The 27,014-nt window shown below is 42.1% G+C and overlaps 1 protein-coding gene across 1 annotated transcript in view; it reads right to left on the bottom strand.

Moving 5' to 3' along the window:
- Window positions 1–25,329, bottom strand: part of OGA (O-GlcNAcase) — a 31,181-nt gene extending 5,852 nt beyond the window's left edge. Inside the window, exons 1-10 of the mRNA XM_075612417.1 lie at window positions 24,827–25,329; window positions 14,441–14,492; window positions 12,139–12,236; window positions 11,065–11,195; window positions 10,576–10,747; window positions 9,805–9,903; window positions 7,140–7,424; window positions 5,687–5,845; window positions 4,449–5,059; window positions 3,101–3,275 (exon numbers count right to left, since the gene is read on the bottom strand). Coding sequence (XP_075468532.1) covers window positions 3,101–3,275; window positions 4,449–5,059; window positions 5,687–5,845; window positions 7,140–7,424; window positions 9,805–9,903; window positions 10,576–10,747; window positions 11,065–11,195; window positions 12,139–12,236; window positions 14,441–14,492; window positions 24,827–24,995 — 1,951 coding nt within the window. The 5' untranslated portion in view covers window positions 24,996–25,329. The remainder of the gene's footprint in view (window positions 1–3,100; window positions 3,276–4,448; window positions 5,060–5,686; window positions 5,846–7,139; window positions 7,425–9,804; window positions 9,904–10,575; window positions 10,748–11,064; window positions 11,196–12,138; window positions 12,237–14,440; window positions 14,493–24,826) is intronic.
- Between the last annotated feature and the right edge of the window lie 1,685 nt (window positions 25,330–27,014).

The raw sequence follows: 27,014 nt of genomic DNA, 5'->3' as shown, positions 1-27,014 counted from the left end.
CAGATGTCTTCTTAATAAGCAGAAGTTATTTAAAATGTATTCAGTAATATTGAGGAATAACCTCAGACAGACAATGTGCAATACAATGAGCTAGGATATCTTAAGTTCAGATCAGACCGAACAATATCACATTCTTCATGTGCCTTAATAAACACATGCAAGTGATTTTTATGCCATGTTAAAGGTGCAGTCACATCTACGGCCAAAGTGAACTAATGACAGTGACGTGGTATGTGCCATGAAGCCATATGGCGCCTGAAGTCATTTTTTTTTCTGTAAAAAATCCTCTGAAATCTTTATTTCAAAAGGAAATCTCGTTAAGACTTTGTGAATCTGAGAATCGACCAGTAAATTGTATACATGATGCCAAAAATTAGTCACGTCTTGAAACAAATAACTAAAATGTTCGCATTAATCATGAATAAATCTTTCCAAAGTCAATTACAATCTGTTCATTTCTCACCCGCCCTTTACAGGCGATTGGTTATACATTTGCGGATTTATACACAAATGCAGAAAGTTTGTAGGACTTAGATCAAGTGCAAATGACTCAGAATTTCACGAGATAAGCATCACAACGATGCAATACTTTCTACTGTAAATGTATTTACTAGTTACTGAAAGATAGCTTGGCAGCAGTCAAACATTTGGTCTTTATAAAGGCAAAATCTCAAACTGTCTAATGAAGATTTTTTGGTGTGTGTTTAGTTAAAGCACCAGTTCCACTTATTTGGTCAATTTCTTTTTACCTAAAATAACCCATGCGTTCCCTTTTGCCTCCTGATACCACCTACAATCCCTTTACTAGAACTCCTTAAAGTAGACCGCAATGTCTAAATCAGATGTAAATCAGCTCTGAACATTGCCTCACGGAAATTAAGAAACCACTATTCCCTCGGATGGGTATTGTACAAAAGGTAAAATCTGTAGAGATTGCATGTTATGTAGGCTTTGCAACTGTGATTTCTTTTTCTTTCCAGACTACATTACGAGAAGTAGTTTCTTGGAAAAAAATCATTCTAGTATAAAGATAAATGCAAATACTTGAGGGGTTCTGTAAGAGTATGACTCATTTACAGGGAAGGTACTGGTGGCACGGTTCACCATCTCAGTGGACATGGTTGGAGAAAACGGTAAAATAATCCATTACTGCATTAGTCAAGCATAAGGAAGCTGTTAAACATCAATGACATTTCATTTTACGGTCTTATGTTGGGTCCATGGCCTGTGTCTGTGTACAGACTAGGTGGGCAGCCCTCGTCTGTCATCATGCTGGATTTATCTACACAGATGTGGTTTGACTTTTTTTTTTTTTTGCACTTTTAAAAAGGCGAAGTGCCCTTTTGGGGAAAATTACCTTTGCATTTTCTTTTTACATGCTTCATCAGAACATCTTAGATTTGTTTTTGTTCCTTTGCGCAAAACATTACTTAACATATTTAAATTCTAAAACACATCAAACAAGTAGAAGGCAAGGCTGCTAAGGGAGACCGCAGCTTTAACGTGGCACTGGTGCTTTAAGAAACTAGCGCAACTGAATCTAATTTTCAACTGCAGTTACAATGCGTACACTTGGAAGATCGCTCTGAATAAGCCCCTCTTTGATGATATGACATCACCAGAATATCTTGACAAAAAAATGGAAAATAGTTAGAGCCATACATTATAATTTGCTGTGCAAATGTGACTTCAGTTAATTTATTGAGCATCGATTCATCTACACTGCCCAACTAATACAATTATAATTTAAATCACTGCAGAGCGCTGTATACATCTGGTTTTCTCCATCCCATAGCAGAAGAACTTGTGCTGAGGATTCTCCCATCTGTGCACAACGAGGAAGACACAATAAAGTCATTAGTAAGCAGGAGAATAGGACAATCTCGCTGTCATCAGGACTGAAAACAAACTGGGCTGTTCTTTAAAAAAACCCAGCAATATGATTTTAGGAGAGGACAATGAGGAAATAGCAATGTGCTTCATTATCATAGTTTTATACACATCTCAATATATGAAAATAAATGTTTTCAAATATTTATGGGTATAAGAATAATTAATTTTTATAAAAGGTGGTAACTGCTGGACTTTTTTTTTTCCTAAGCAGTAATACTCGGTTTGACCAACCCTTCAATTTCAAGATAAGATCACCAAAATAAAACGTATCTAGTAACATTTTTAATGTGTAATAAGTATGCATAAAGTAGGTTCTTATAGCATATTGTATTCAGGGGCTTGCTATAAAAATTGTCTAAGAGATTATCCATTTATTCTATCATCTGTGAGGATACTCACAAAATCAAGCAACCCCTGAGAGCTATGAGATGTGTATATAATACGGCACACACATGCTTTGAGACGCCCCAGCATCGCTGCCTGCTGTGTACACTATAAGCAAGTTCCCAGACTGCTCCTTTAAGCGCCATTGAAACCTGAAAACAAAAAGGAGGCTACAGAAGTAACCTAGGCCATGCTGGTGCACAGGAATCATCTATTCCATCATGAATATTAGGTTGCGAACACAAACTAGTGCATCTTTGTATAGATACACGCATTGTGTTGGTTTGCTTTTCCACAGTATTGGGTAATCAGGCTCTCAGTCCACCCTCCCTCCAATATAGCAATTTTAAATCCCTTCAGCACCAGAATAGCCTTGCGCAAAGCTCGCATGCGCCGTGGCCCCGGAGAAACGCCTTACTCTTTTCCAGGATTTGAATGGGATTCAACTGTTCTGTTAAAAACCGCAATGAGGTTATTGCCACACAGCAAGCAGCAGATTGCTGGGTGCAAATATATATTCTTTGATGTCAATACTTCTGTCTTATAATCACTCTAGAACAAAGCCCAGTATGTTTTCTGCCCAGTCCACAGTAGCACATGAATCAGTTTACGGACTGTATTCGGTTGCTGAAGCCCAAGGGGGGAAAAAAACACTTGGATTTACCATATTTTTACCAAGATTGAAAATGTCATAACACATTTTTCCAAAGATTTGACAAATGGAAAATGTCTCTGCGAATTAAGTTTTATTCACCCCTGAGCGACATAGTTTGGGAGCAAGAAAATAACGCTAATCGTTTCAGGTAAATCAGAAAGCACCTACCTAACCACTGCACAAACGACTTCACCATTGAGATGATGCTTTTGATGTCCCAGACGTACGAGTACAAGTCATAAAGGATTGTCCGGTTTGGGCAGTTGGAAAGGCGCGTAAACATGGTCATCACCACATTACACATGTCGTCAAATTTAGCTGCACGGGATCTCCATTCTTCAACCTAACAATTCAAGATAAAACAGATGGTGAGACTGCGACCAAAGACATGGAGATTTAAGGGTTACGCATCTTGCAAAATGGTGCAGCAGTTTTTAGAGAATTAATAAAGATTCAAACCCCTTTAAAGCACATAACTAGGATCAAAGGAGCCAGGAATAACCTGGGAAACAATGTGGTACCTACAAATTCCCATAAATACAAAAGCAGGTGTAGTTGGGAAAAAAAAGTTGTTGAAAAACATAGTATGTATGAGTGTGTTTGATTTGAATATAGTAAATCAAAAATGGATCAGCACTCCACAATAAAAAAACCGAGATCAATAAAATACCACGTAGAGAAAGCTTAGAATCTGCTATTTTAATGTGTGACCCACACAGGGTATAAGGTATACAAGAACTAAAGAGTCTCACAAGATAACACAGTTTGGACACATACTCACAAAATGCAACGTTGCTTGGCCTGTGACTTTCCCCAGGGCTGAGGAAATAGGTGTCCAAACTGTTACCTTGTGGGGCTTGAGTTATTGTATACTTTTTACTTTATACCCTGTGAGGGACACCCATAATAGCAGATTCTATGCTGCTTCGCAAAATTTGCTTTGTCGACATGGCATTTTATGGATTATTCCTGATTTATTGTGGAGTGCTGATCCCTTTTTGCTTTACTCTGTACTGATTTATGCCTAGCGGTGGGAATATAGGAGAGGTCTGTTTATATTTTCTCCAAATTCTAGATCAAGTGAGCGCATATTCTATTTCTCTTTCTATGTTAACCTGATAAAAGTTTGTAAAAACAGAAATTCCACATTTCTGAGACAATCTACCAGGTCAGATGAGTTGAATGTTCCAGTTATGAACAACTTTCTTATATTTGAGATTGGCCTTTTCAGCTCTAAATATACTCAGACAAGAGTCACGTCCACTGCCTAGTGATTTCAGCAGCAAAATACAAACATGAATAAACAAGTACAGAAGCTCAGCTGAAAGGAAGCAAATTTGACTAGAATGTCATAGAAAAACCATATAAATAGAAGATGACAATGTTCTTAGTTCTCATGTTCAGTCCACATTTAATGATGGAAAACAAACAGAGCATAATACACCAAGTCAAAATTGTGATACAGATGCAACAATTGTGCTTTTTGACTCAAAAAGTAAAATAGCAAACCACTTACTTTATCTGCGTCTGTGCCAGAGCAGTTAACACTCACAACACTGCTATTAGCTCGAAGCCAGTGAAATTCCTTTAGCATCTGAACACCTTTTGGTCCATGTTCATAAGGCAGATAGAACAAGTCGGCAAGTAATTGCAAATCATCCAAAGTCACTGCTTCTGCTGTGTATAGAGGCTTCTCATTTGGACCAGGAACAAATTGTTCCCTATTGATTTGCTCATCAGTCTGCATGGGAGCTATGTCATTACAAGCATCCTCCTGCATACAAGCCTCCAAAGACTTGGCTTCTGCCGTGTTCTCCTTATCGGTGTCCATTGGTTTTAAGTCCTCTGACATTTTGGCTTCAGCAATATCTGTTAAAATTTGATTAACATTCTTATTTACATCTTCTTGTTTTTCTACCACCATGTCCATTGGTTCCTCATCAAGCTGCTTTTTCTCCTCTTCCTTTGCTAACATAGGAGGGTCAACACTCAATGCAGTTCCCTGGCTCATTATGGGTTGTTGGTAAACCGTTGTAACAGTGGTTGCTGCATTAAGGCTTGGTGAAGAAACCAACGGTGTAATCCCAAGAACCACTGCTTTAGCTCCGCTGTGAGTTATTTGTCTGCCTGGTAAATATATTAAGATGACAGAAATGAATAGGATTAGAAATACACCAATCTAAAACATAACATAAGGGAGAGAATAATGGTATAATTGTTAGCACACATTTGCTTTTCCTGTGTACAGTAATAACAGGACACACCATTTGCCATGGAACAGTACAAAACACCCATGATAAAGAAAAATAAGTTTGTTGATCTTTATGCCACATTCATTGTAATCATTTGACTTCTTAAACACAGCATTGTTTAAAAAATGTTAAGTTAATTAAAAGAGTTAAACAGAAATCTTTTAAGAGCTGGAATTGTAAGCTTTTGATTGGACATTGGTGCAACACACTTGTAGATTTTTTTTTTGTATTTCAAAATCATTCAGAGCAGTTTTACTGGTCACACACACACACACACACACACACACACACTTTTTTATTTTTCAACCAAAAGTTTTTATTAGAGGTTTGTTACAGGCATAAAATAATCTAACAACCCATTGGCTTTCTGTACTGTAAAGATAACACCATTTTTTCCAAACAGAGACTAACGTGACTCACAGGGGGTTAGTATATACTTTTTAACGCAACTGTAAAATGAGAACTACTAACTGGCAAATTATACCTAAAAATAGGCACTTACTGCTGTACTGAAGAGGTACACCAAATTCTATCAGCCAGTCTGTTAATGCCATTTTGAGAGCCATTTGAGGACTATATAAAACATCTGTTTCAAGATCTTCATCGCTGCCTTCATTCTCCAACTTAATCTGTATCGATACAGTACTTTCTTCACTGTCAGCTGTAAGAGAGAAGATGTACTTACACATTCAAATTGTGTTTCAGGGGGAAAATGGAAACAAATCCTAAATACCCAGAGACAAAATAACTTCTTTCATAAAACTTTTAAATGAGGTGCATGTATCAAGCGTTGCAACACTTATTTATATAGGAAAAAAAAAAGAAGAGCACACTATCTAGATAGTAGAGCATTGGTTCCGAACCCCTCTCAAAGCCCCCCTAATCCCAGTGCTCAGTTACCCCACAACACGTCACGAGACAGAGAAACAGCCTCACCTTTCTCCTGCCCAAGCTGCTTCCTCTGCTTGGCCACACCCCCAGGCTCCTGACACCACCTCCTGATTGGCTGCTGTTGGGTAATACAGCCAATCAGGATGGAGGAAACTGCCCAGACCCCTAGCAACTGCCTTAGGCCGCGCTTATAGTCCCGGCGAAGCAACGTTGCATCAAAACAAATGTATTGAATCCGTCGCGCGCACTTATAGAAGGAGCGAGCGATGGCTTGGTCGCGATCGCTGGAAGTTAATTCAATTAGATTTTTTCAACGACCGCAGCGTGACGTCAGCGTCGCCGTCACTATAAGCGCGGCCTTACTTTCTCCCTGCTCTGTGAGAACTGGGAAATCCTGCGGCACCTTTTGATCCTCCCACAGAACCCCGGATGGGAAACACTGCAGCCGAGTAACACTCACGATTGTAGTTTTGCATAGTAGTTTCCGGATCACATTATTTAACACCCATTTATAGTGAAAAATAAGTTGCCTATGAAAGGTGCAAGTTCAAGCATCAAAGAAAGCGACGTTTCAGGCCCTCAATCAAAAGGCTGACCGCGAGTCTGAAACTTCGCTTTATTTGATGCTTGATCCTGTTCCTATGAAATAAAGACAACTTATTTTTTTAGGTACTAGAAAAAAGAAGGGCACACCATGATGCAGCAAAGAATAGTCAAAAACACACTCGTATATTCCACGTCTTTATTAGCATATCTGGAGTAGGCAGTAGTTCTGTACCAGACTTATCTTTTTTACTACAAATGGATGCTGAATAATGTGATCTGGAAATTACTATACAAAACTACAATCGTGAGAGTGTCACTGTTATTTACATAGTGTGCTGTCTTTTTTTTTTTTAGTTACCATTTTAGGATTTTACCATTTTTGGTTAATATTGCTTATTTATTAGGACGCTCGGTATATTTTTCAGGCACTAATTTGTTTTTTTCATTATGCTCACAACCTACACATTGGTGTGGATAAAATATATAGTAAAACAATGTGTATATATTTATATACTTACTCATTACCACATCTTTCCTTACTCCATTCATGTTGGATTTATACCATGTAGCCAAGGTGTGAATCGCAATATAATTTGATTCAAATTCACAGTTTGGGTTGGTTAAAACTCCCTGAAGCCTCGGGATAAGCTCCGTGGAACGTCCTTTGTAAGGTCCGAGAAAAAGTCTCTTCTGATCATAGTCATTTGCATGTATATTGTCCCAGATGAGTGGAGCTCTCTTAATAATTTTGGAAACTTCTTCAATCGATTCCACAGGAATGTCTTTAGAAACAACCTTAGGGCCTAGAGGAATGAAAACTGAAGGTAAGATAGCAGGCACACAGGTAGCGAAATCAAATTTTTGACGTTGCAATTTCTTTAAATCCAAACTTGGAGAAAGCATAAAATATTATTGTATACAAGTTTTTGTGTCTCTTTCCAGTAGGTATTAGACATACTAAAATATGAATCCAATTATTTTATTTATAAAATGTTTTACCAGGAATTAATACATTGAGAGTTACCTCTCGTTTTCAAGTATGTCCTGGGCATAGAGTTAAAATGACAAATAGTTACATAAGTTAACAGGGTATACATTATATACAAGACATTGCGTGCACAGTTAAAGATCATATATATTATGGGCGTATGCAACAGTTACAGACCAGATTAAAACGTGAGACAGCCTTAGTTTTGAAAGAACCTAAACTGGTGGTGGATGTGAGAGTCTCTGGTAGGTTGTTCCAGTTTTGGGGTGCACGTAAGAGAAGGAGGAGCGGCCGGATACTTTGTTGAGCCTTGGGACCATGAATAGTCTTCTGGAGTCAGGTCTCAAATGATAAGTGCTGCATGTAGTAGGGGTGAAGAGCTTGTTCAGATAGACAGGTAGCTTGCCCAGAAAGTATTTGAAGGCAAGACAGGAAAGGTGAACTTTGCGCCTAGACTCAAGTGATGACCAATCTAGTTCTTTGAGCATTTCGCAGTGATGTGTGTTGTAGTTGCATTGGAGAACAAAACGGCATATTGAATTGTAGAGGGTGTCAAGTTTGCTACGGTGGGTTTGGGGTGCCGAGCCGTATACTATGTCTCCATAGTCGATAATTGGCATTAGCATCTGTTGTGCGATACGCTTTCTGACCAGCAGGCTTAGTGAGGATTTGTTCCTATAAAGTACACCTAGTTTGGCATAGGTTTTGGATGTCAGGGTATCAATGTGCATTCCGAATGTTAAGTGGAAATCAAACCATAAGCCCAGGTATTTAAAACTAGTAACAGGAGTTAGTGTGGTGTTAGCGTTGGTTCTGATCTGGCGCTCAGTCACTGGAAGCTTTAAAAATTTAGTCTTGGTCCCAAATACCATTGTTACAGTCTTGTAAGTGTTTAAAAACAGTTTGTTTTGGGAAATCCAGTTTTCAAAAAGTCAGATTGAAGTATGTGTTCAAGGTCAGAGAGGCTATTGCTGTGTGCATATTAGATTGTGTCATCTGCATACATGTGTATTGAAGCTTCCTTACAAGCTGTGGGTAGATCATTGATTAACACTGAGAAGAGTAGGGGCCCTAGAACAAAGCCTTGCGGGACACCAAAAGGTGATATCCGAGGGGGTTGGAGTTAGAGCCTGAGATGGACACATGTTGGGATCTACCTGATAGGTAGGACTGAAACCAGTTTAAAGCATGCTTCCCTATTCCAGAGCACTGGAGTTTGTTAAGCAGGATAGCATGATCAACAGTATCAAAAACCTTTGCAAAATCAAGGAATATTGCACCAGTGAGTTGTCCCCGTTCCATTCCACACTGGATTTCATTGCAAACTTTTAGCAGGGACTCCTTCATATTACTTCTATGAAAGGAAACCGATACAAATTTAAAAGTGGTTATAAAAAAAAAAAAAAAAAAAAAAAAAAAGGCATTTCTATGCAGATACAGAAAGAAAATGCAGAAAATCACTACTAAACCTTCAATCCAATTAGTATTGGGACGCTAACACTATGTGTTACCCAAAATAATAGAAATTTCAGATACAGTAGTGAAAACAATGCTTCGTATGATACAACAAAGCTAAAACTACGAAACCCGATGCATAAACTAAAACGAATTTCAACGCTCAACATTTCTCATGGTCACATATTTGTAGAAATGTAAACACGACCACATAACTTTGTGAAAAGTAGCAAACATCAACAGGACATTTTAAAGCTGTCCAACATGCATATTTATTTATTTTATGTAGGATTGAAGCAGGGGGTCTCCAGAGCTGGACTGTGTTCATTTCAGCTCCGGGGCCCCTTGCTTCCAGAGATACTTACCTCTGTAGGGGGCACCGTATCTCTGTTCAGTTTAAATGTCCCACGTCGCGTGGGCCAATAAGAAGTCAGAAGGGTTGACATCACGGCTTCCGCAGGACATTTAAGCCACCATTATGTTAGCCCCAACAAATCCAGCTGGAGCTGTTACAGGCACGCCCTTCTGATATAAGCATTTCGGGAAGGAGGGGGTCCATGTACTGAAATGAACGTGGTTCACCTTCAGAGACCCCCTGCTTCAAACACATATATATTAAAAAATAAAAAAAAACAGAACACTAGAAAAGTGTCGCCAGGAGTGCTGCTGCGCTAAAATATGCAAGTCAGACTCAGACGTATAAGGCGCAGGAAGGCATGTTTGGGTCTGGGCCCGCTCACCTGTCCACAGAACCTCTATGCCAGGCAGCAGCTTCTCACCAACCGTTCGTAGGTACGGGGATTGTGCAGCATTTGGGAAGCAGAAAGTACCACAATATTCTGAAAAACAGAGCAGCGCTATTAAATATTAGTATCCAGTTAATTCTCTCCTACCGATGAACTTCACGCTTCGGACAAATAAAGAGCAGTGAAAACTGCCAGTTTCTAAAAGGAATAAACTAAGAATGGTGATGCTTAGGGGGGAGGCGGAGAAGAAAAAAAGGAAGCGTATGCTTTACTTTATAGCAGCAATCCAAGTGGCTGTTTCCCCCCATTTTACTCATTTAGTTACATAGGATTGAAGCAGGGGGTCTCTGGAGCTGAGCCCCATTAATTTCAGCCCCGGGGACACATACCTCCGTAGGGGGCACCGGTAGCTGCTCCGCTCGGCTACCATGGTTCATGTAATGGCGGTGGTTCAAAGCTTCCGCACCCTGCGGGCCAACAGGAAGCCGTCACGTCATCAGGTTAGGCTTCCTATTGGCAAGCCTGCCGCGGGAGCTTTAAACTTTGCAGAGATACCGGCACCCCCTTTGAAGGTCTGTAGCGTGGGAAGCAGGGGGTCACCTGAGCTGAAATGAATGGGGTTCAGCTCCAGGAGACCCATTGCTCCACACCTATATTAAAAAAAGCGCTTGAATGGCTCTTTTACCAAGACTACTAATTATTTACTTACAATAGTATTTTATCAGGGACATAAAAAGGATATCCTGTGTATTACAAATATATTACCTGTTGGACAAAACAAAAAGGTTTCTGGTTCACCGAGGTACTGATAAATTTCATTTGTTATTGAAACTTGTGCATGAGCAAAAGAACTAAAAACCTCTTTGTCTGCTGGGCACATATTGTGATCAATATCATCAAAGAGTAGAGCAAAAGATCTGCACCCAAATTGGGAAACCTGGAACGCAAACAAGAAAATAGGTTTCAGGAGAAATGGCATCGGATTGGATTTTGTATTTGTCATTGTATTGGCAACAGTTTATCGTTTCCCATGCATATTTATATTTCTCCATCATATTCAAACAAAATGTCATTATATATTAGCCGAGAGAAAACCCAAGCCATAAAAAGATATTCATAATAAATTAAAAAAGCCTTAATCACTAATTTACAGCGTTTTATTTCTGAGGAGTACGAAATCAGTCTCCGCTGTATAATATGAAGTATGGTCTGGAATTACAAATCCAGTCACTGTTGAGGTCTGCAAAGACATACCTGGTCCAACTTGCGTTTTAACGTAGCAACTTCTTTTTGGTTTGAGAACGTAATGTCAAGTCCAGGTGATATAGCATAAATAAACTCAATCCCAAATTCTTGTGCAGCTGAAATCAAAGTCATAAGTTGATCTGGAACAAAGAAAGACAATTGTACAAAATAAGTTCTGCCTCTAATGGGAAATAATACACAATGCATACATAAGAGATACAAATTCATTACAACATATATTTCTACATAATACTCTCATTTGTTCTATTTTGAAGGTGTATTCCTCATTCACCAATAAAGTTGCAACAAAGCGACAGAACTCTGACATGCAACAGATCAACTTTATATTTACCATACATTTGAAGATGTCAGTTATGTTGTTAGGTCGAAGACAATGCTGCATGGTTTACAAAGTGGCAATGATCAGGACAAAAAAAAGTGTTGTATAGGATCAGGATACAACTAAAAAGTAAAATCCAAAGTAACCGGTCTTCTTAACAGGATGTACACAAAGCACGAATGGGAGAACGGCCATTGTTCTGAATCAGCTTCATGTAAGAAGGGGGTGGGGCTACATCACCCGCAGGAGCAATACTGCTGGGTACATCTTTATGTGCAAGGTGACGAGCAGCCAGCATTTCTACAGATTCTTTTACTGGGTGCAGCATATTTCTGAAGCATTTTTTTAGCATACTTTTGCAAGCTGAAGATAAAGACAGAGTTTCACCCAGTCTGGATCATATATTAAATTATGATCTATATTTAGAAATAGTTACCAGGTTAGCTGACATCTTTAATTCAAGTCCACTACTAAATATGTAGCAGAGATACCCGTGTCAATTTATAGAACAAAGTATTTTGATCAATTAATTACATTTAGTATGGACCTTGAGAATTATCGTGTATTATATTACGGACAGCATTTGTATGTTTTTACTTTAACAAAAAGGTTTCTCTGCCAGCATATTACTAGTCCTGGTAACAAACAATTGTATTCACAAATGTTTGGGAGGCGACATTCTTCACCAGCACTGTAAGATTTGTTCAGAAAGTATCTCTGAATGGGTTGGTTGGGATAATTACCGGCTTCTTCCACGGAGTACATTTCTCTCCAAAACATTCTGTGTTTGTAATCATCTTTTGGAGCATACAGGTATGTATTAAGTCCCCACTTCTGAAGTCTAGAGTTTAAAAAAAAGAAAGTGAGGTTACAAGAAATAAACAAGATAAAAACTGCGTTAAGCTATTTAAAAAAACGCATAGTACAAGTCCCCACACAATAGGTCACGTTTATTTGCCTACTTGAGAAAAATGGAATCGCCCCCAAGTTAATAATATCTGTTTTAGAACAAAAAAAGAGTGTATTTTATTATTGGGACTGCTGAAATATAAAATTAGATTATCGCCTTTCCCTTAAGTGGTTTGGCTAATGTTGGCAAGAAGATTGACAGAAGATCAACAATTTGCAGTACATAGAAGGTCCTATAAAGAATATTACCATTTGAAAGAGTAAGGGGGAGCTTCAAAATCATTGATTAAAATAGAAACATTAAAGATTTTAGTGACAAAAAAAGTGTTATTCTGGATCCAGGGTCATGTCTGGGGTATGAATGGACCCAGATAGCTTCAACTCAGCCCCCTTTCCAAAGCACACCAAGTCCTGTTATATTTCCTTCACTTTATTAAAAAAGCGGCAATGAATACAGGCACTTGTGGATGTAATGGTGTGTTGGGAGAGTGCTTCTCTATAGGTGCTTCGTAGTTAAGGGCAGGTGAAAAGGATTGGGCCTTGCCGGGAGGAGTGTAACATAGAAGGGGTTTTCACTCAGCCAGTGTCAGGAAGTAAGACAGTGCGGGGGATCTGGGAAACAGGAATAGTCTAGGGACAGACCAACTGTCAGCAAGACATGGGGGGGGGGGGCAGAATAGCCAATTCTGAGAAAAGATCTCAGGGGTTGCTGTAGCAACTCACTGACTACATGCTCAGAGGCAGAAAAGGCAAAATAGTAATATATCGCACAGTGTGTGTGTGTGTGTGTGTCAAAATACATGCAGCTGAAACTAAGGAGCTGACAAGCAGAAGCTGCAAGGGGGGGGGGAGGGGGGTCAAACAGAAATATGATTCTTGTTCCATGACAAGTGTGTAATAGTAAAATATTAATCAACGAAAAAAAGGTAGCGCTAATTAGAATCACCTGGGAATTGCCAGCAGCCTGGGATATAACTCTGACACCCAAGGTCAGATATAGAAGGAAAGAAAAAGTTATACAGTATCTATGGTGCTTGGCCCCAATGAGTACTGGATGAAAAAGGATATATACAACTAGATGGAGGGTGATATCCACTTGGGCTCTCCTCGTGTCGACGATCAATCATGGAAAAGATATAAAAACAAACATAGTGTAATACAGTAACTAACAAAAAACATGAAACACCAACAACAAATACTAAGACAAACAATTGCTGAGACAGATAGATGACTGAAAAAAAGTAAAAAACATTTAATATAACAACTAATTGTTCAGTGGAAATAAAAACACACAATAAAAGTCCCAAAGGTATCCTGTAACTGGCTGAAATGCCCGCTTACCGGAGCCTAGATGGTAGTTGGCAGTGGATAATCGGAGAGTATCCCCTCTCATAGAACGCTAATGCATCTCCTGCACGTCTCTCTAGCGTCTGCCACGCGTAGCCATGTGGAGTATGAGGACGGAAGCGCAGTCTTCCGAAACGCGTAGGGTGGTCCCTGGTATCACTGTGCGTTCCATTAGCTGTCCTGTTCCCCGCAAGCCGTGCTGTGTTGCTTCTTCACCGAAGCATCTTTGAATTTGCCGCCATTAGCTCCCCACGTCACCACGAGGAGCTGGTGATTTCAGCCAGTTACAGGATAACTTTGGGACTTTTATTGTGTGTTTTTATTTCTACTGAACAATTTGTTGTTATATTAAATGTTTTTTACTTTTTTCAGTCATCTATCTGTCTCAGCAATTGTTTGTCTTAGTATTTGTTAGTGGTGTTTCATGTTTTTTGTTAGTTACTGTATTACACTATGTTTGTTTTTATATCTTTTCCATGATTGATCGTCGACACGAGGAGAGCCCAAGTGTGTATCACCCTCCATCTGGTTGTATATATCCTTTTTCATCCAGTACTCCTTGGGGCCAAGCGCCATAGATATAACTTTTCTTTCCCAGTACAATATTAATACCACTTTGGTACTAGGGTGAATGCACCGTTCCTCAAGATAAATCATGGATGCCAATGGATTTAACTTGTACAAAGAATACAGCTATAACTTTTTTTTTACTTTTAACACCTTCACTCCCCGAATGGGGAGTTTCTGTACTGAAAACAAAATTAACAATTCTCTCCAAGCAGAACGTACCTTCTAAAAAGCTCTTTCCGTTGTTCCATAGTCCAGGGCCTTCCATAAAACCCTGATTAAAGAAATAAAAAAAATGAACCATTCTTTATAAATCTTGCCCGAAACAGAGATCAGCAACAGTCTAGGACATTTGGCCGCGGTGTTTCGCCGTGACCAAATCACCGCCAGCGTTTAGCCACTGCTCACCTCACCGCCGGGACCATTCTCCAACGGCCGCTAAGTCCCCTAACCTTACCCTAAAAATCCACAATCATAACCCTGAATACTAATGCTACCCTACCCTAAAAACCGCTACCCTAATCAGTTTAACTCCTTACCCTAATCCCCTACCCTGATAACCTCACCCTAAAACCCCAAACCGCCACAACCCCTTAGGTTAACATACCTTAGTGACGCGGCCGGCGGCTGAGCGTCCCTCTGTGGCAAAATGCCGGCGGAGATTTGGTCGCGGTGAGAACGCCGCAACCAAATGTCCGATTCGGGCTCTTCAGTGGTACCCACTCACATGTATTAATATCTATACTAGAAGTGTTTAAAGGGAAAAGCTTTAACAACAACTAGCAACTATTGAGAAATCTGTAAAAAGTCAAATTAATGAAACACGCTAAAAAAATATATATAGATGAAACAATTTATCATAATATATAAAAATCTAAAAGACAGAGGAGATTATATATATATATATATATATTCAGCCATATGTAAATTTATACAAAAATACAATTGCTTGAAAAAGTACAGTACATAACATAGATAAATATTAAAAAAATATAAAAATATGTTCATTGTTATTTACAATATTGAAATAATATAAATACTATAATATAATTAATGCTACTATAAATAAATGATAAAGTATGTCAGTGATTTTAATAGTTAAGCCACATAGAACTTCAATTCTGTGTAATAAATTAAACTATTATAAGTATACATATGAATGTGTATACAGGGATCTTGTGATAATACGTTATCAACAACAAAGAAACCCTACAAACACTATACACTTACTATATGCCCAAACGCACAATCTAAAAGGTCTCCGGATAATAAATAGTTACAAATTGACTCTGCAATGGTTACCATAGCAACAGAGTAGCTAGTTAAGGACGACCACAAGTGCAGCTCTGGTTACCTGTGAGAGTCATACGACTCGAAACAAGCGTCGGTCGCCGTTCTGATGTCACTACGTTAGTCATGTGACATACCGAAGCGTACTAACATTCTACTAGCTCCTTCGATCAGCTCCGCTCCCGACGGAGAATAAGCAATATAGTAACAAATGTTTCAATAACTGTGCTACACTTAAACAGCCTATAAATATATCAAAATAGCAGTACAGGGCTTATATACTTTTGCTTTACAGCTAGAATCAGTTAATAGAAGACCACCATTCAGTAATATATTAGACTACGGGAATAAGAAAAAAACATCCATGCTAAGCAACAGTTGCAATGGCAATGATACTTAGTCACCTGGTGATATCTAGCAACTGCTGCACAACTGGTTACATTTCATACTCCTACTGAACCTTTTAGATACGATATAGTTTCAACAGCAGTTGCAAAGACAATAATACTTAGCCACTGGGTGATCTTTAGCAACTGCTGAACAACTGGTTACATGTTATACTCAAACTGAGCCTTCAAGATACTATAAAGTAAAACTTTATATTAGCCCCATCACAAAAGGGGTTAAACTTAAGCCTATACTTGCTAAATAGTTGTAGAGTCAAATATGTAATACAACAATACATAAAGTGGACTATATATGCTTAAACACTACTGACTAAGCTAATATTTAGATATAGTCCAATATAGATTGCTGGAAATATATACATACTATGTAATTTTACCCAAATAGATGATAGCATAATACCACCATCACTGCCTTCATCCATAAATTCAACTAGATATTAGGCTGTCTTGAGGATAGTAGCTTGAGTATAAACAGCTCAAACAGCTACAATATATTAACATCTATAAACAAAGATGTTACAATTTAATTACTTTTCCTTTGTTTAATCACATTTTTATTTGTGCTATTCACTATATAGAATACTATCACCTACAGTGTATGTTTGTGTTTTATGAAAAATTCTGATTATATTTTAACATATATCTAATAAAGGCTAAATATTAATAACTTCATCAATACATATCTAGTGCATTAGAGAGTGCAGTATACCGAGATCTTTGTTCTGTAATTTAACCCTACGATGCCACAGATATTTGAAGTGGCAGACCACAAACATGGCCATCAGGGGTCCCCATGGACAGCTGCATCGTCAGCCTATTTGGCTGCCAGAGCCAGCCCAGACAACCTTATTGTATCCCCAACGTTGCCAGATAGAACAAGGGTCCTTCTGGGCTTGCCGCTCCGAACCCAAAAGGGGGGGTGGGGGTCCTCTTGTGACTACACCAGTAAGTATCTAGGACCAGGGTGTCCATGGAGATGAAAATAATGTGGTTCACCTCCGGAGGACCCTCTGGTCCCTATCAAGTAAATGATTCGACTAGGGCCGAAGTGGCCAACTCCAGTCCTCTAGGGCCACCAACAGGTCAGGTTTTAAGGGCACCCACTGCTTCAGCACAGGTGGCTCAATAGGAGACTCAGTCGTTGGCTGAGGCACCTGTGCTGAAGCAGTGGGTGTCCTTAAAACCTGACCTGTTGGTGGCCCTTTAGGACTGGAGTTGGCCACCCCTGGACTAAGGACTGTTGTTTTAAAATGGATAAGGTGAGGAGAATGAGAGATCATCCACTGATCATCTATTACACAGCTAAAGAAGAGAGACCACATGACAGATCAGACCGGACCCTAGAAAGGCTGAGCATTTTAGGATGAAAGTCCCACTTCCACTAAATTTGATTCCCGGTCCATTTATGCACAAACTTCCACATTTCGCAAGTTTATGGATCAATGAACATGTCACATGGAACAAGCTCTTATCGAATTACCTTAAAAAGCAGCAATCTGCGCCGACTGACATTTTTGGGGGATAATAATTTATGAGATCTCCTCTTGGCATTTCCAATGCGGTTTCTTTTTATATATGATGCACCGTCCAGGAGATAGGTGTTTGAAATATGGCAGGTTATAATGGAATGCTCTGCCGAGCCCAAAGCAGTTTAAAGGTCATGATGGTATAACCTCTAGAGATAGAGATTAGGAAAACCATGATTTTAAACACAAACAAAAAGGTTCTCCCCCACGGTCCCCACTGCACTCCCCCTTATCCCCCCCCCCCCCCCGCTGCGGCTGTTGTCAGGCAGCTGTCAATCATTCTCCTCCCCCCCCCCCATTCAACCAGGGCGAACACCTCAGTGTGAGGGAAGGAGGGGATGCGGGAGGACATGTCACTCCCACCCTGTAACTTTATTAATCCCCGCCAGCAGAATGTGCACTGAGCTGTGCATTATGGCAGCGGTCGGGCCCCGTGCTTCTCTCTCCTGCCGGTTATCTGGATGTCACCACTTGTGTGAACATCCCCAACAGACGGAATGATCCTACATCGCCCAGCAGACAGAGGCACGCGCACGTGGCGCCGCGAAGCACCATGTGTTCTCTTGCCCTTACTACGAACAGCACCACCAGCTGATGAGGTCATTTGATTACAGCATGCACAGAATAAAAACCAAGAACATATACCCAACTATGACCAGTGTAGCTGCACAGCATCAAATCATTTTTGTGCCTTATATACAATACAATGAATGGAGCGGTTTGCATTTCAGAGGTATAGCTTTCTGATGCCATTGAATATTTAAGAATGGATTCCATTGGCTTTATGCCTTCCTCCAAACCACAGGAATCTCTAGCAGACACTTTTGCACAATACTTACTCACTGCCTCTTCACCCATGGATGGCACTTCTTGGGCAAAATACAAAAATTACCCCAGATAATTCAGAAAACTGTAATTTATGACTTTCACCTAATTTGCTAAATTTGGGAAACAAAACACTACGCAAGAGAGGAGTATTATTATTATATGGCACCAACATATGCCACAGTATAGTATAACGTGGAGGTAATGCCACAAACATAAAATACATACAACTTAAAATATTATGAAACTATATGTAATGAGATCCTTGCAATTTAAAAGGAATGGAAGCGTGATGACAACAACTGGTAGGGGTAAAGGACACTTATGGTATTCACTCTATGGTTGTCTCTATGCACTCTATGGAGTGCTGGGATGGTCTTTTTTAAAGAGGTGGGTTTTGAGGGAACTCTTGAAAGTGTAAATGGTAGGAGAGTCTGATGGTGCAGGGTAAGGGCTTGACCCCGCTGCCTACTACAGCGTCCGCTGCACGGACGAGAGCCCTCCCCTCAATGGCGCCGGGACTGCTGCGAGGGGGGGCAGCAGCGCTGAGGCGAGAGCTGCTCCTGCTCTCAATAGAATTGAGAGCAGGACTCGCGTCGAGCGATACAGCACGCCCCCGGCGGTTCAGCCAATGAGGGCGAACCTGCCGGGTGACATCATGGCCGCGCCCCCGTCACTCCCCTGCCACGCCCCCCCCCCCCCCCGATCTCTCCTCCTGCAGTGAGCTGCAGACCAGGGAATCGGCTGCACGCGCCGCCAATCTCGCGGGCGCGCGTTGCAGCTGAGTTACCGGGGCCTTAGCCTAAGGAGTTCCACAGTAAGGATACAACCCTAGAGAAGTTATGGAGGTGGGAAGAAGTCGTGAGGGGAAAGCAGAAGAGCAATGTTTTGGCTGTGAAAGCGGCAGGAATTGGTGAGCTACTGGATAAAACTAAAATAACTGTATTAGGCCAAGGCCCCGGTATCTCCGCTGCAACGCGCGCCCGCGAGATTGGCGGCGCGTGCAGCCGATTACCTGGTCTGCAGGGAGCTGCAGGAAGCGACCGGGGGGGTGTGGCGGGGGAGAGACGGGGGCGCGGCCATGACGTCACCCGGCAGGTTCGCCCTCATTGGCTGAACCGCCGGGGGGCGTGCTGTATCGCTCGACGCGAGTCCTGCTCTCAATTATATTGAGAGCAAGAGCAGCTCTCGCCTCAGCGCTGCGGCCCCCCCCTCGCAGCGGGCCCTGCGCCATTGAGGGGAGGGCTCTCGTCCGTGCAGCGTCCGCCACAGCGGACGCTGTAGTAGGCAGCGGGGTCAAGCCCTTAGTTTAGCCAGGGAAGTGATCCACAGAGAAAAGGGAAGAGTTCCTAGAACAGAGCCCTGGGGAACACCAAGATTGAAATGGAGTGGAGAAATGGTGGTCCCAGTTATTAAAACACTGAAGAAGCATTCAGACAGATAGGAAGAGAACCAAGAGAGGGCACTGCCATGAGGACAATTAAAATAGAGAGTATGGACTAGGAGAGTATGGGCAACAGTAGGAAAGACAGTAGAAACATCTAGTAAGATCAGTACAGAAAATATTAGTAAGGTACAGGTATCTCACTTCTCCCAGATCATTTTAGCGATCACAAAATAAATTTATGTGGAGTTTAGACAATACAATTTCCAGCAGGGTATGCATATCCCAGCTCAAGCTAGAACAGAGGATTTGTATTTCTTTAACATCTGCCACCAGCAGAAATAAAATCACCTCACTGGGAGTAGGAGGCTCTGCATAATAGATATTTGCTGCCAGCTCAAAGATATTCAAAGTACAAACCACATTAAATGAGCCAACACTCAACTGCTACAGAGTAACCAAAACCTGCAAAATCATCTTATTCCAGACTATCAATTTTCAACCAATGTCTTTTCTGCTTTTTTTTCTTTAATTGCCCGGGTCCCCAATCACTTATACCAAACAAGGTCGCAAGGGAAGATGACCAAATGTGTGGGTCCCCAAAAAACCCCTGTGACAGAATAAGGTTTCCTCATAGAGGAATATATTAAGTGTGTTATTTATGTAGGAACACTGACACTTTCTAAGCTCTCTCTCTCCTGGTATGTCTTCTGGGACCATCAGCTTGTCAAACACTACCTTTAGGATGTATGCTCCATTACCACAGACGTGTATGCACACCATAACTGTGGTCAAGCCCTGTCAATTAAACAACAAAATACAAACACTTGTACAGTTCACAAGACCTTACCAATTCATCAGTGATGCAACTGGACCATCAAAGATTATGTATGACAAGACTTATCACATTTCAAAAAGCAAATCACTCAGTTGTTGAACCATGCAGGAATCACTTATTAGCAATTCTTCAGAACTGGTGCAATATAGGGGTATACAAAATTGTCCCAGATTTATGAAAAACAATCATATCGCTTTAAAAATTGGATTTATTTGTTGTATCTGATGCAATCTTTATGGCCAAAATGTGCACCACAGAAACATTAACACCCACTCTGTTTGCTTATATCAGGTTGGAAGCAATGCAACCTCTCACAGGGAATATTTTTGTTTTGTGTCTGCAAAGTCAAATTATACTTCACATTTATTCCACACATGTATACAACTTGTTGAATCCAAAACTTTACAGTCTCGCTCACTGACAGCTTTAAGACCATATCAGGATCGTTCCCACATTCCAAGAAATCCCGTAATGCCAGGTCCCCGCTGCAGCGCCAGCGACAAGAGCCACAAGAGCAGCCACAAGAGCCGCCCCTCAATGGGGCCGGGCCCACTACAAGGGGTGGCCTCGGCGTGCGCTGTGCGTACAAGCACCGCCACCCAATCAGACCGGTCCAAGTAATTACCTTGGCGCGCATTTGGCACCAGCGCTGTACTGCAAGTTTTCTCAAATACATTTTTTTTGTATTTGGAACTTGCGATGGAGACGTGGCCACACCCCGCCGGCGGTTCAGCCAATAAGGGCGAACCAGCCGCGTGAGGTCATGACCGCCCCCTGCAAAACGCCACGCCCCCTCCAATCGCAATCTCTCCCAAGACCGCCAGTCGCGGTGAAGCGCTGTGCACGCGTCCTACAGTGCACACTGGGACCGCAGCCTGGGAGGCAGTTTGGGACTAGCTGAATAGCTCACCCTAATAACTCACTGATCACACACACACACACACACCACGAGGTTCTCCAGTTGGAATGCAACACATTCCTTGGCTTAACAGATAAATAGCAATATAATATTTAGTTACAGTGTTTGAAATGTGTTACTGGCCATAGCTGAGCAGTACTGCCCAATCCAAAGCACGCAGATGAGTGAGCGGTAGTGATGGAGATATTATTCACACGTTTGAATCCGATACAAAGATCACGTTGATTTGCAAGTGCGAATATTCGAGGACCCATCTGAGACTGGACAAATCCACCTCCTTTTTTGTGGCATAAAGTACTTGCGTTTTCCACTAGGAATTAAAAATTTTTTTTAAACATCTGTCGAATTGAAGGTTAAAAATAATGAGGGATTTTTTAAAAGTGAAAACAAGCAAAATGAAATCTGTGTTGATTTCCATGCTTTCACACGGATATTTATTGGAAAATGGCAACAAATTTGCAAGTTTCCAAATGTTTACAAAAAAAAAAAAAATCATCAAATTCTTTCTGAAGAGAACTTGGACACATTCGGCCATTTCTAGTCAGAGGAACCAAACAACACACATGAAATCATTCAGGTTTTGAAGTCAGAGTTCCACTGGGATTGAGACAGTAACCTACATACTGTGAGCATTGTAACAAATTATTTACAAACGTACTACAAAAACTGGTACGGATGTAGCCCATAGTTACCCATCCTGGCAATATACATTCACATGCCGTGATATTCTGTGCAACCACTGTCACTGGGAACTCTGGAATACAGAGTTATGTTGTGATCTGCCATGTTTCCTACTATGGCATTGGCTATAATTCAGTTTAGGATGTGATCAGCCTGCAAAATATGTAACTCTCCAGGATCACTAAATCTATACATCTATCTATTTTATTTCCCCCCTGCTCCCGCCCTGAAAAAAATACCCATTATCCTTAAAACAGTAATGGAAGATTGAGGGGTCTGTGTATCAAGGCAAAAGTGGTGCAATTCTGAGGTAATAAATCTCTACCATATGAATAAATAAAAACGTTATTGTGCCCCAAAATAGCAAATCCACTCAGACTGTAAGCTCTGTGGGCCAGGGATTTAATTTCCTTTTCACTCTAGATCAGTGTTTTTCAACAGGGTCCTAAAAGGCTCCTTGAAATGTTCAGGTCATTTGAAAATTGTGCAAAAGAATTTACAATGCATCTGATCTCAGACGCGCTATTAGAGAGGGTTGGAGTTCCTTACAATGCATCTGATCTCAGACGCGCTATAAGGCTGCGATTATACATAAAAACGCGCACAGCGCAAAAACAAAAATGATACATACCCGCAAAGTGCGTATACCAAGCATAACTGTTGCACCGCATGCTACTGTAATACGGGAGACACTGGAAGCATTTTGCAAATTTGTTTTCTGGTTGCGATGGCCGCGTCACATGACGCAGCCGTCCATTCAAAAAAACAGATTTCAGCCTGCAGACACGTGCGCAGTAGAATGTGCACGTCGCTAATGTGATGTCACAGATGCGCGCGTGCCCTGCATTTTGGCTGTATAATCGCAGCCTTAGAGAGGGTTGGGGTTCCTTACAATGCATCTGATCTCAGACGCGCTATTAGAGAGGGTTGGGGTTCTCCAGAATTTCATAATATAATTATAGAGTTCCTTTAAAAAATTATAATTAAAAAAAATAAAAGGTTGGAAATCACTGCCCTAAATTGGAAGCTCACGAGCAGGGCCCACATTACTTTCTGTATCAGTTTGTGCTTCTGTGTACTTATTTGGCACATCATTCAGCTCATGTAATTTATATCATTTAGTACCGTGCGGCAGAATACTGGTGCTTTATTAAAAATAAAATTTAAAAAAAAAAGGATATTAATTAATAACAAACACACACAGCCCCTGTAAGCTCAGAACCCAAATCCACCACATATACATACAGTGTCAAAAGGAGTGCTACTGGGATTGTGACCTCATGTATAGAACAAAGGACAAAAAGGCCCTGTGCTACATTTAACTTGACATATCATATAGTTAAATACTTATCTGTATATCTTCTCATAAGCCAGGGTCATTTAGTTCAATTCTTTGGCCACTGTATTTAAGCCAACAACCCTGGCATATGAGAAGATATACAGATAAGTATTTAACTATATACAGAATTAGGTCAAGTTTGATGCAGCACTAGGCCTTTTTGTCTTTTGTAATATTAATAATTGCTTGATTATGTTTGCTGTGCTTATTGTATAATTCCCTGTAAAGCACCAATACATAAATATATATTCTATAAACTCCTAGGAAGTCGGAATACAAGCACTGGACACATATGTAGTGGAAACATTATATTTTAATGTTCCAAACACCAGGTAACCAGACGTTTCCCTCCCCACATGGACAATCTTCAGGGAAACCAAAACGCCGGGTTACCTAGGTGTTTTATGCAGCATTAAAATATCATTTATTCATTTGTCCAGTATTACGACTCCCTATGACAGGGGTGCGCTAGATTTCTCGGGCGGGGAGGCTCATGGCAGTTATAGAGGTCCCGCGCTCTCCACCCAGACATTTAAATTAAATGCTGGGGGACCGCGCAAGGCCTCTATAGCACACTTACCTTCCCTTCCAGCGACGCGTCATCATGGTAACCCGGTGCGGGGCGACGTCACATTACCCCCGCGTCATTTGACGCCGGGGCCTTGCAGGGGGTGGCGGGGGAGGCACCGAGAGCAGGCGGGGGTGCACATGGGATAAAGTTTGCACCCCTGCCCTAGAAGGTTATAAAAGCTATTATTCAAGACTAAATAATTTACTGCACGGAACCAATTTATTTGAACTATGAGAGTGCGCAACCAGTTCCCCAAATATATATATATATTATATATACACACACACACAAGAAAAGATAAAAAAATATAAACACTGCGCAAGATCTTACAGGCCCAAATATAATAAAATAATTACCCCTCTCACCCCCCTCATCCTCAGTTACCCCTCTCACCCCCCCATCCTCAGTTACCCCTCTCAGTTACCCTCATCCTCAGTTACCCCTCTCACCCCCCTCCTCCTCAGATAGCCCTCATGTCTGTTAGCCTTCTCACCCCCCCTCCTCAGTTAGCCCTCTCACCCCCCCTCCTCTGTTAGCCCTCTCACCCCCCTCAGTTAGCCCTCTCACCCCCCTCAGTTAGCCCTCTCACCCCCCTCAGTTAGCCCTCTCACCCCCCTCAGTTAGCCCTCTCACCCCCCTCAGTTACCCCTCTCACCCCCCTCAGTTACCCCTCTCACCCCCCTCCTCCTCAGATAGCCCTCATGTCAGTTAGACCTCTCACCCCCCCCTCCTCAGTTACCCCTCTCACCCCCCCGCTCAGTTAGCCCTCTCACCCCCTCCTCAGTTACCCCTTTTAGCCTCCCCTCTCAATAAAATGACTCCTCTTACCCTCCACTACCCCGCACAGGAACCTCCGGGCCCCAGCGGTCTCGGTGTCGGTGTCCGTGTCCTCCCCGGTCGGCGCGGAGGGGAGCAGCTCAGGCACAGGAGGTATGGGGCTGACCTCCTTGTCCGGCTCCGGGCAGGCGGCCGCGGCCTGCGCTTCTTTCTGCACCATACTGGGGGGAAGAGAGAGAGAGACAGGGCCTGGAGGGGGCTCCCCCGTTGAACGTTACCCGCGAGAGAGGGGGGGCGGCTCGGTTGGTCCTGTCCTGTCAGGGGGCGGTCACTGCGCAGGCGCCAGAAACCGGATGGAACCGGTCAGATCAGCACCGAGAACAACACCCAGGGGGGGAGGGAATAATACCCCGGGGCTGTGACCGGAGAACACCGCCCGCTGTCCTCTCAGCGTGTCCGGCTACCGGGTCCGGCCGCTCCAGCGTAGGCGCTACCGGAGCTGCGGAGAAGCGGTTCTGTTTACGTCAGGCTGCGCATGCGCGGGGACCCGGGAGCGTGACGTGCGCCGGGGGAGGGGCGGGGTTTCCGGAAGGGGGCGTTTTTTAACCTCTCGGGTGCTGGAGGGTCGCTGCGAGGTACACCTCCGCCGAAAGGGCAGATCCGGTAACTAAGGGGTTACAGGGAAGAACAAGTTGTCCTTATTCAAACCTGACACAAACACAGAGCGGTGTGTGTCATGGGGAGGAGGGGTCTGTCCTGTTATAGGGAGGAGGAGGGCATTGGCCTGTGACAGGGAGGATGGCACTGGCCTGTGACAAGGAGGATGGCACTGTCCTGTTATAGGGAGGAGAAGGGCACTGTCCTGTTATAGGGAGGAGCGGCCTGTCCTGTTATAGGGAGGAGAAGGGCACTGTCCTGTTATAGGGAGGAGGAGGGCACTGTCCTGTTATAGGCAGGATGGGCAATGTTCTGTTATAGGGAGGAGGGGCACTGCCCTGTTATAGGGAGGATGGGCACTGTCCTCTTATAGGCAGGATGGGCACTGTCCTGTTATAGGCAGGATGGGCACTGTCCTGTTATATGGAGGAGGGGCACTGTCCTGTTATAGGGAGGATGGGCACTGTCCTGTTATATGGAGGAGGGGCACTGTCCTGTTATAGGGAGGAGGGACACTGTCCTGTTATAGGGAGGAGGGGCTTGTCCTATTATAGGTACACGGAGGAGGGCACTGTCCTGTTATAGTTACAGGGAGATGAGGCACTGTCCTGTTATAGGGAGGAGGGGCTTGTCCTATTATATGTACACGGAGGAGGGCACTGTCCTGTTATAGGGAGGATGGGCACTGTCCTGTTATAGGGAGGAGGGACACTGTCCTGTTATAGGGAGGAGGGGCTTGTCCTATTATATGTACACGGAGGAGGGCACTGTCCTGTTATAGTTACAGGGAGATGGGGCACTGTCCTGTTATAGGGAGGAGGGGCCTGTCCTGTTATAGGTACAGGGAGGAGGGCACTGTCCTGTTATACGGCTTCTTGTAAAATTCCTCTTCATGGTTTTCTTTCACTGTGATGTGTAGAAGACCCCTACAGAGGGGGGGAGCAGATTCGTCCATTTCAATCCATGAATCTGCAATACTGATAGAGATGTGGACAGAATTGACGGGAGCTGCATATTTTGGGGGTTACCGTGTAAATCCTAATGCAATTGTTTTCATTGCATTCCATGTATAACTGATGGAAGAGATGGAGAAAGACATGTTCACGGTAATGTCGGTGAACATGGTGCTGCTCAAACTTGTTCATTCCCCCACTTGGCCTGCATGCAAATTAGTTGGATGTATTTTGGTTGGTTGGTACGGCCATCCAATAGCACTGACCAGGCGTCTTCCTATTCTTCTCTTTTATTTTCCATTAGCCAATTAGAAAGCAGTTACATATATTGTCTGCCAAGGAGCTAGCAATCCACCAGCTGCGTTTTGCATTCATTAGGAAGACGGATGTTTGCTGTTCCTGAAGAAATAGGGTCAAGGGATTAATATTGGATCTTACAGCACTTCAACCTTCCAAAGTCTTACACTGCTTTACAAATAAAATATGCTGACTCGGGAGAAAAGATCACAATTGCTTAATTGTACTTTCAGTGTGTACCCTGTAGTTGTACATGTGCATTTTAAAATACACTATGTTGACTGTATATTTTATAAATGGCTGTGACCTGCCTTTAATGGTTAAAAACCGTT

This window comes from Ascaphus truei, chromosome 8, assembly GCF_040206685.1.
Source record: "Ascaphus truei isolate aAscTru1 chromosome 8, aAscTru1.hap1, whole genome shotgun sequence".
Classification (NCBI taxonomy): Eukaryota; Metazoa; Chordata; class Amphibia; order Anura; family Ascaphidae; genus Ascaphus; species Ascaphus truei.
This window is presented reverse-complemented; position numbering and strand designations above follow the sequence as displayed.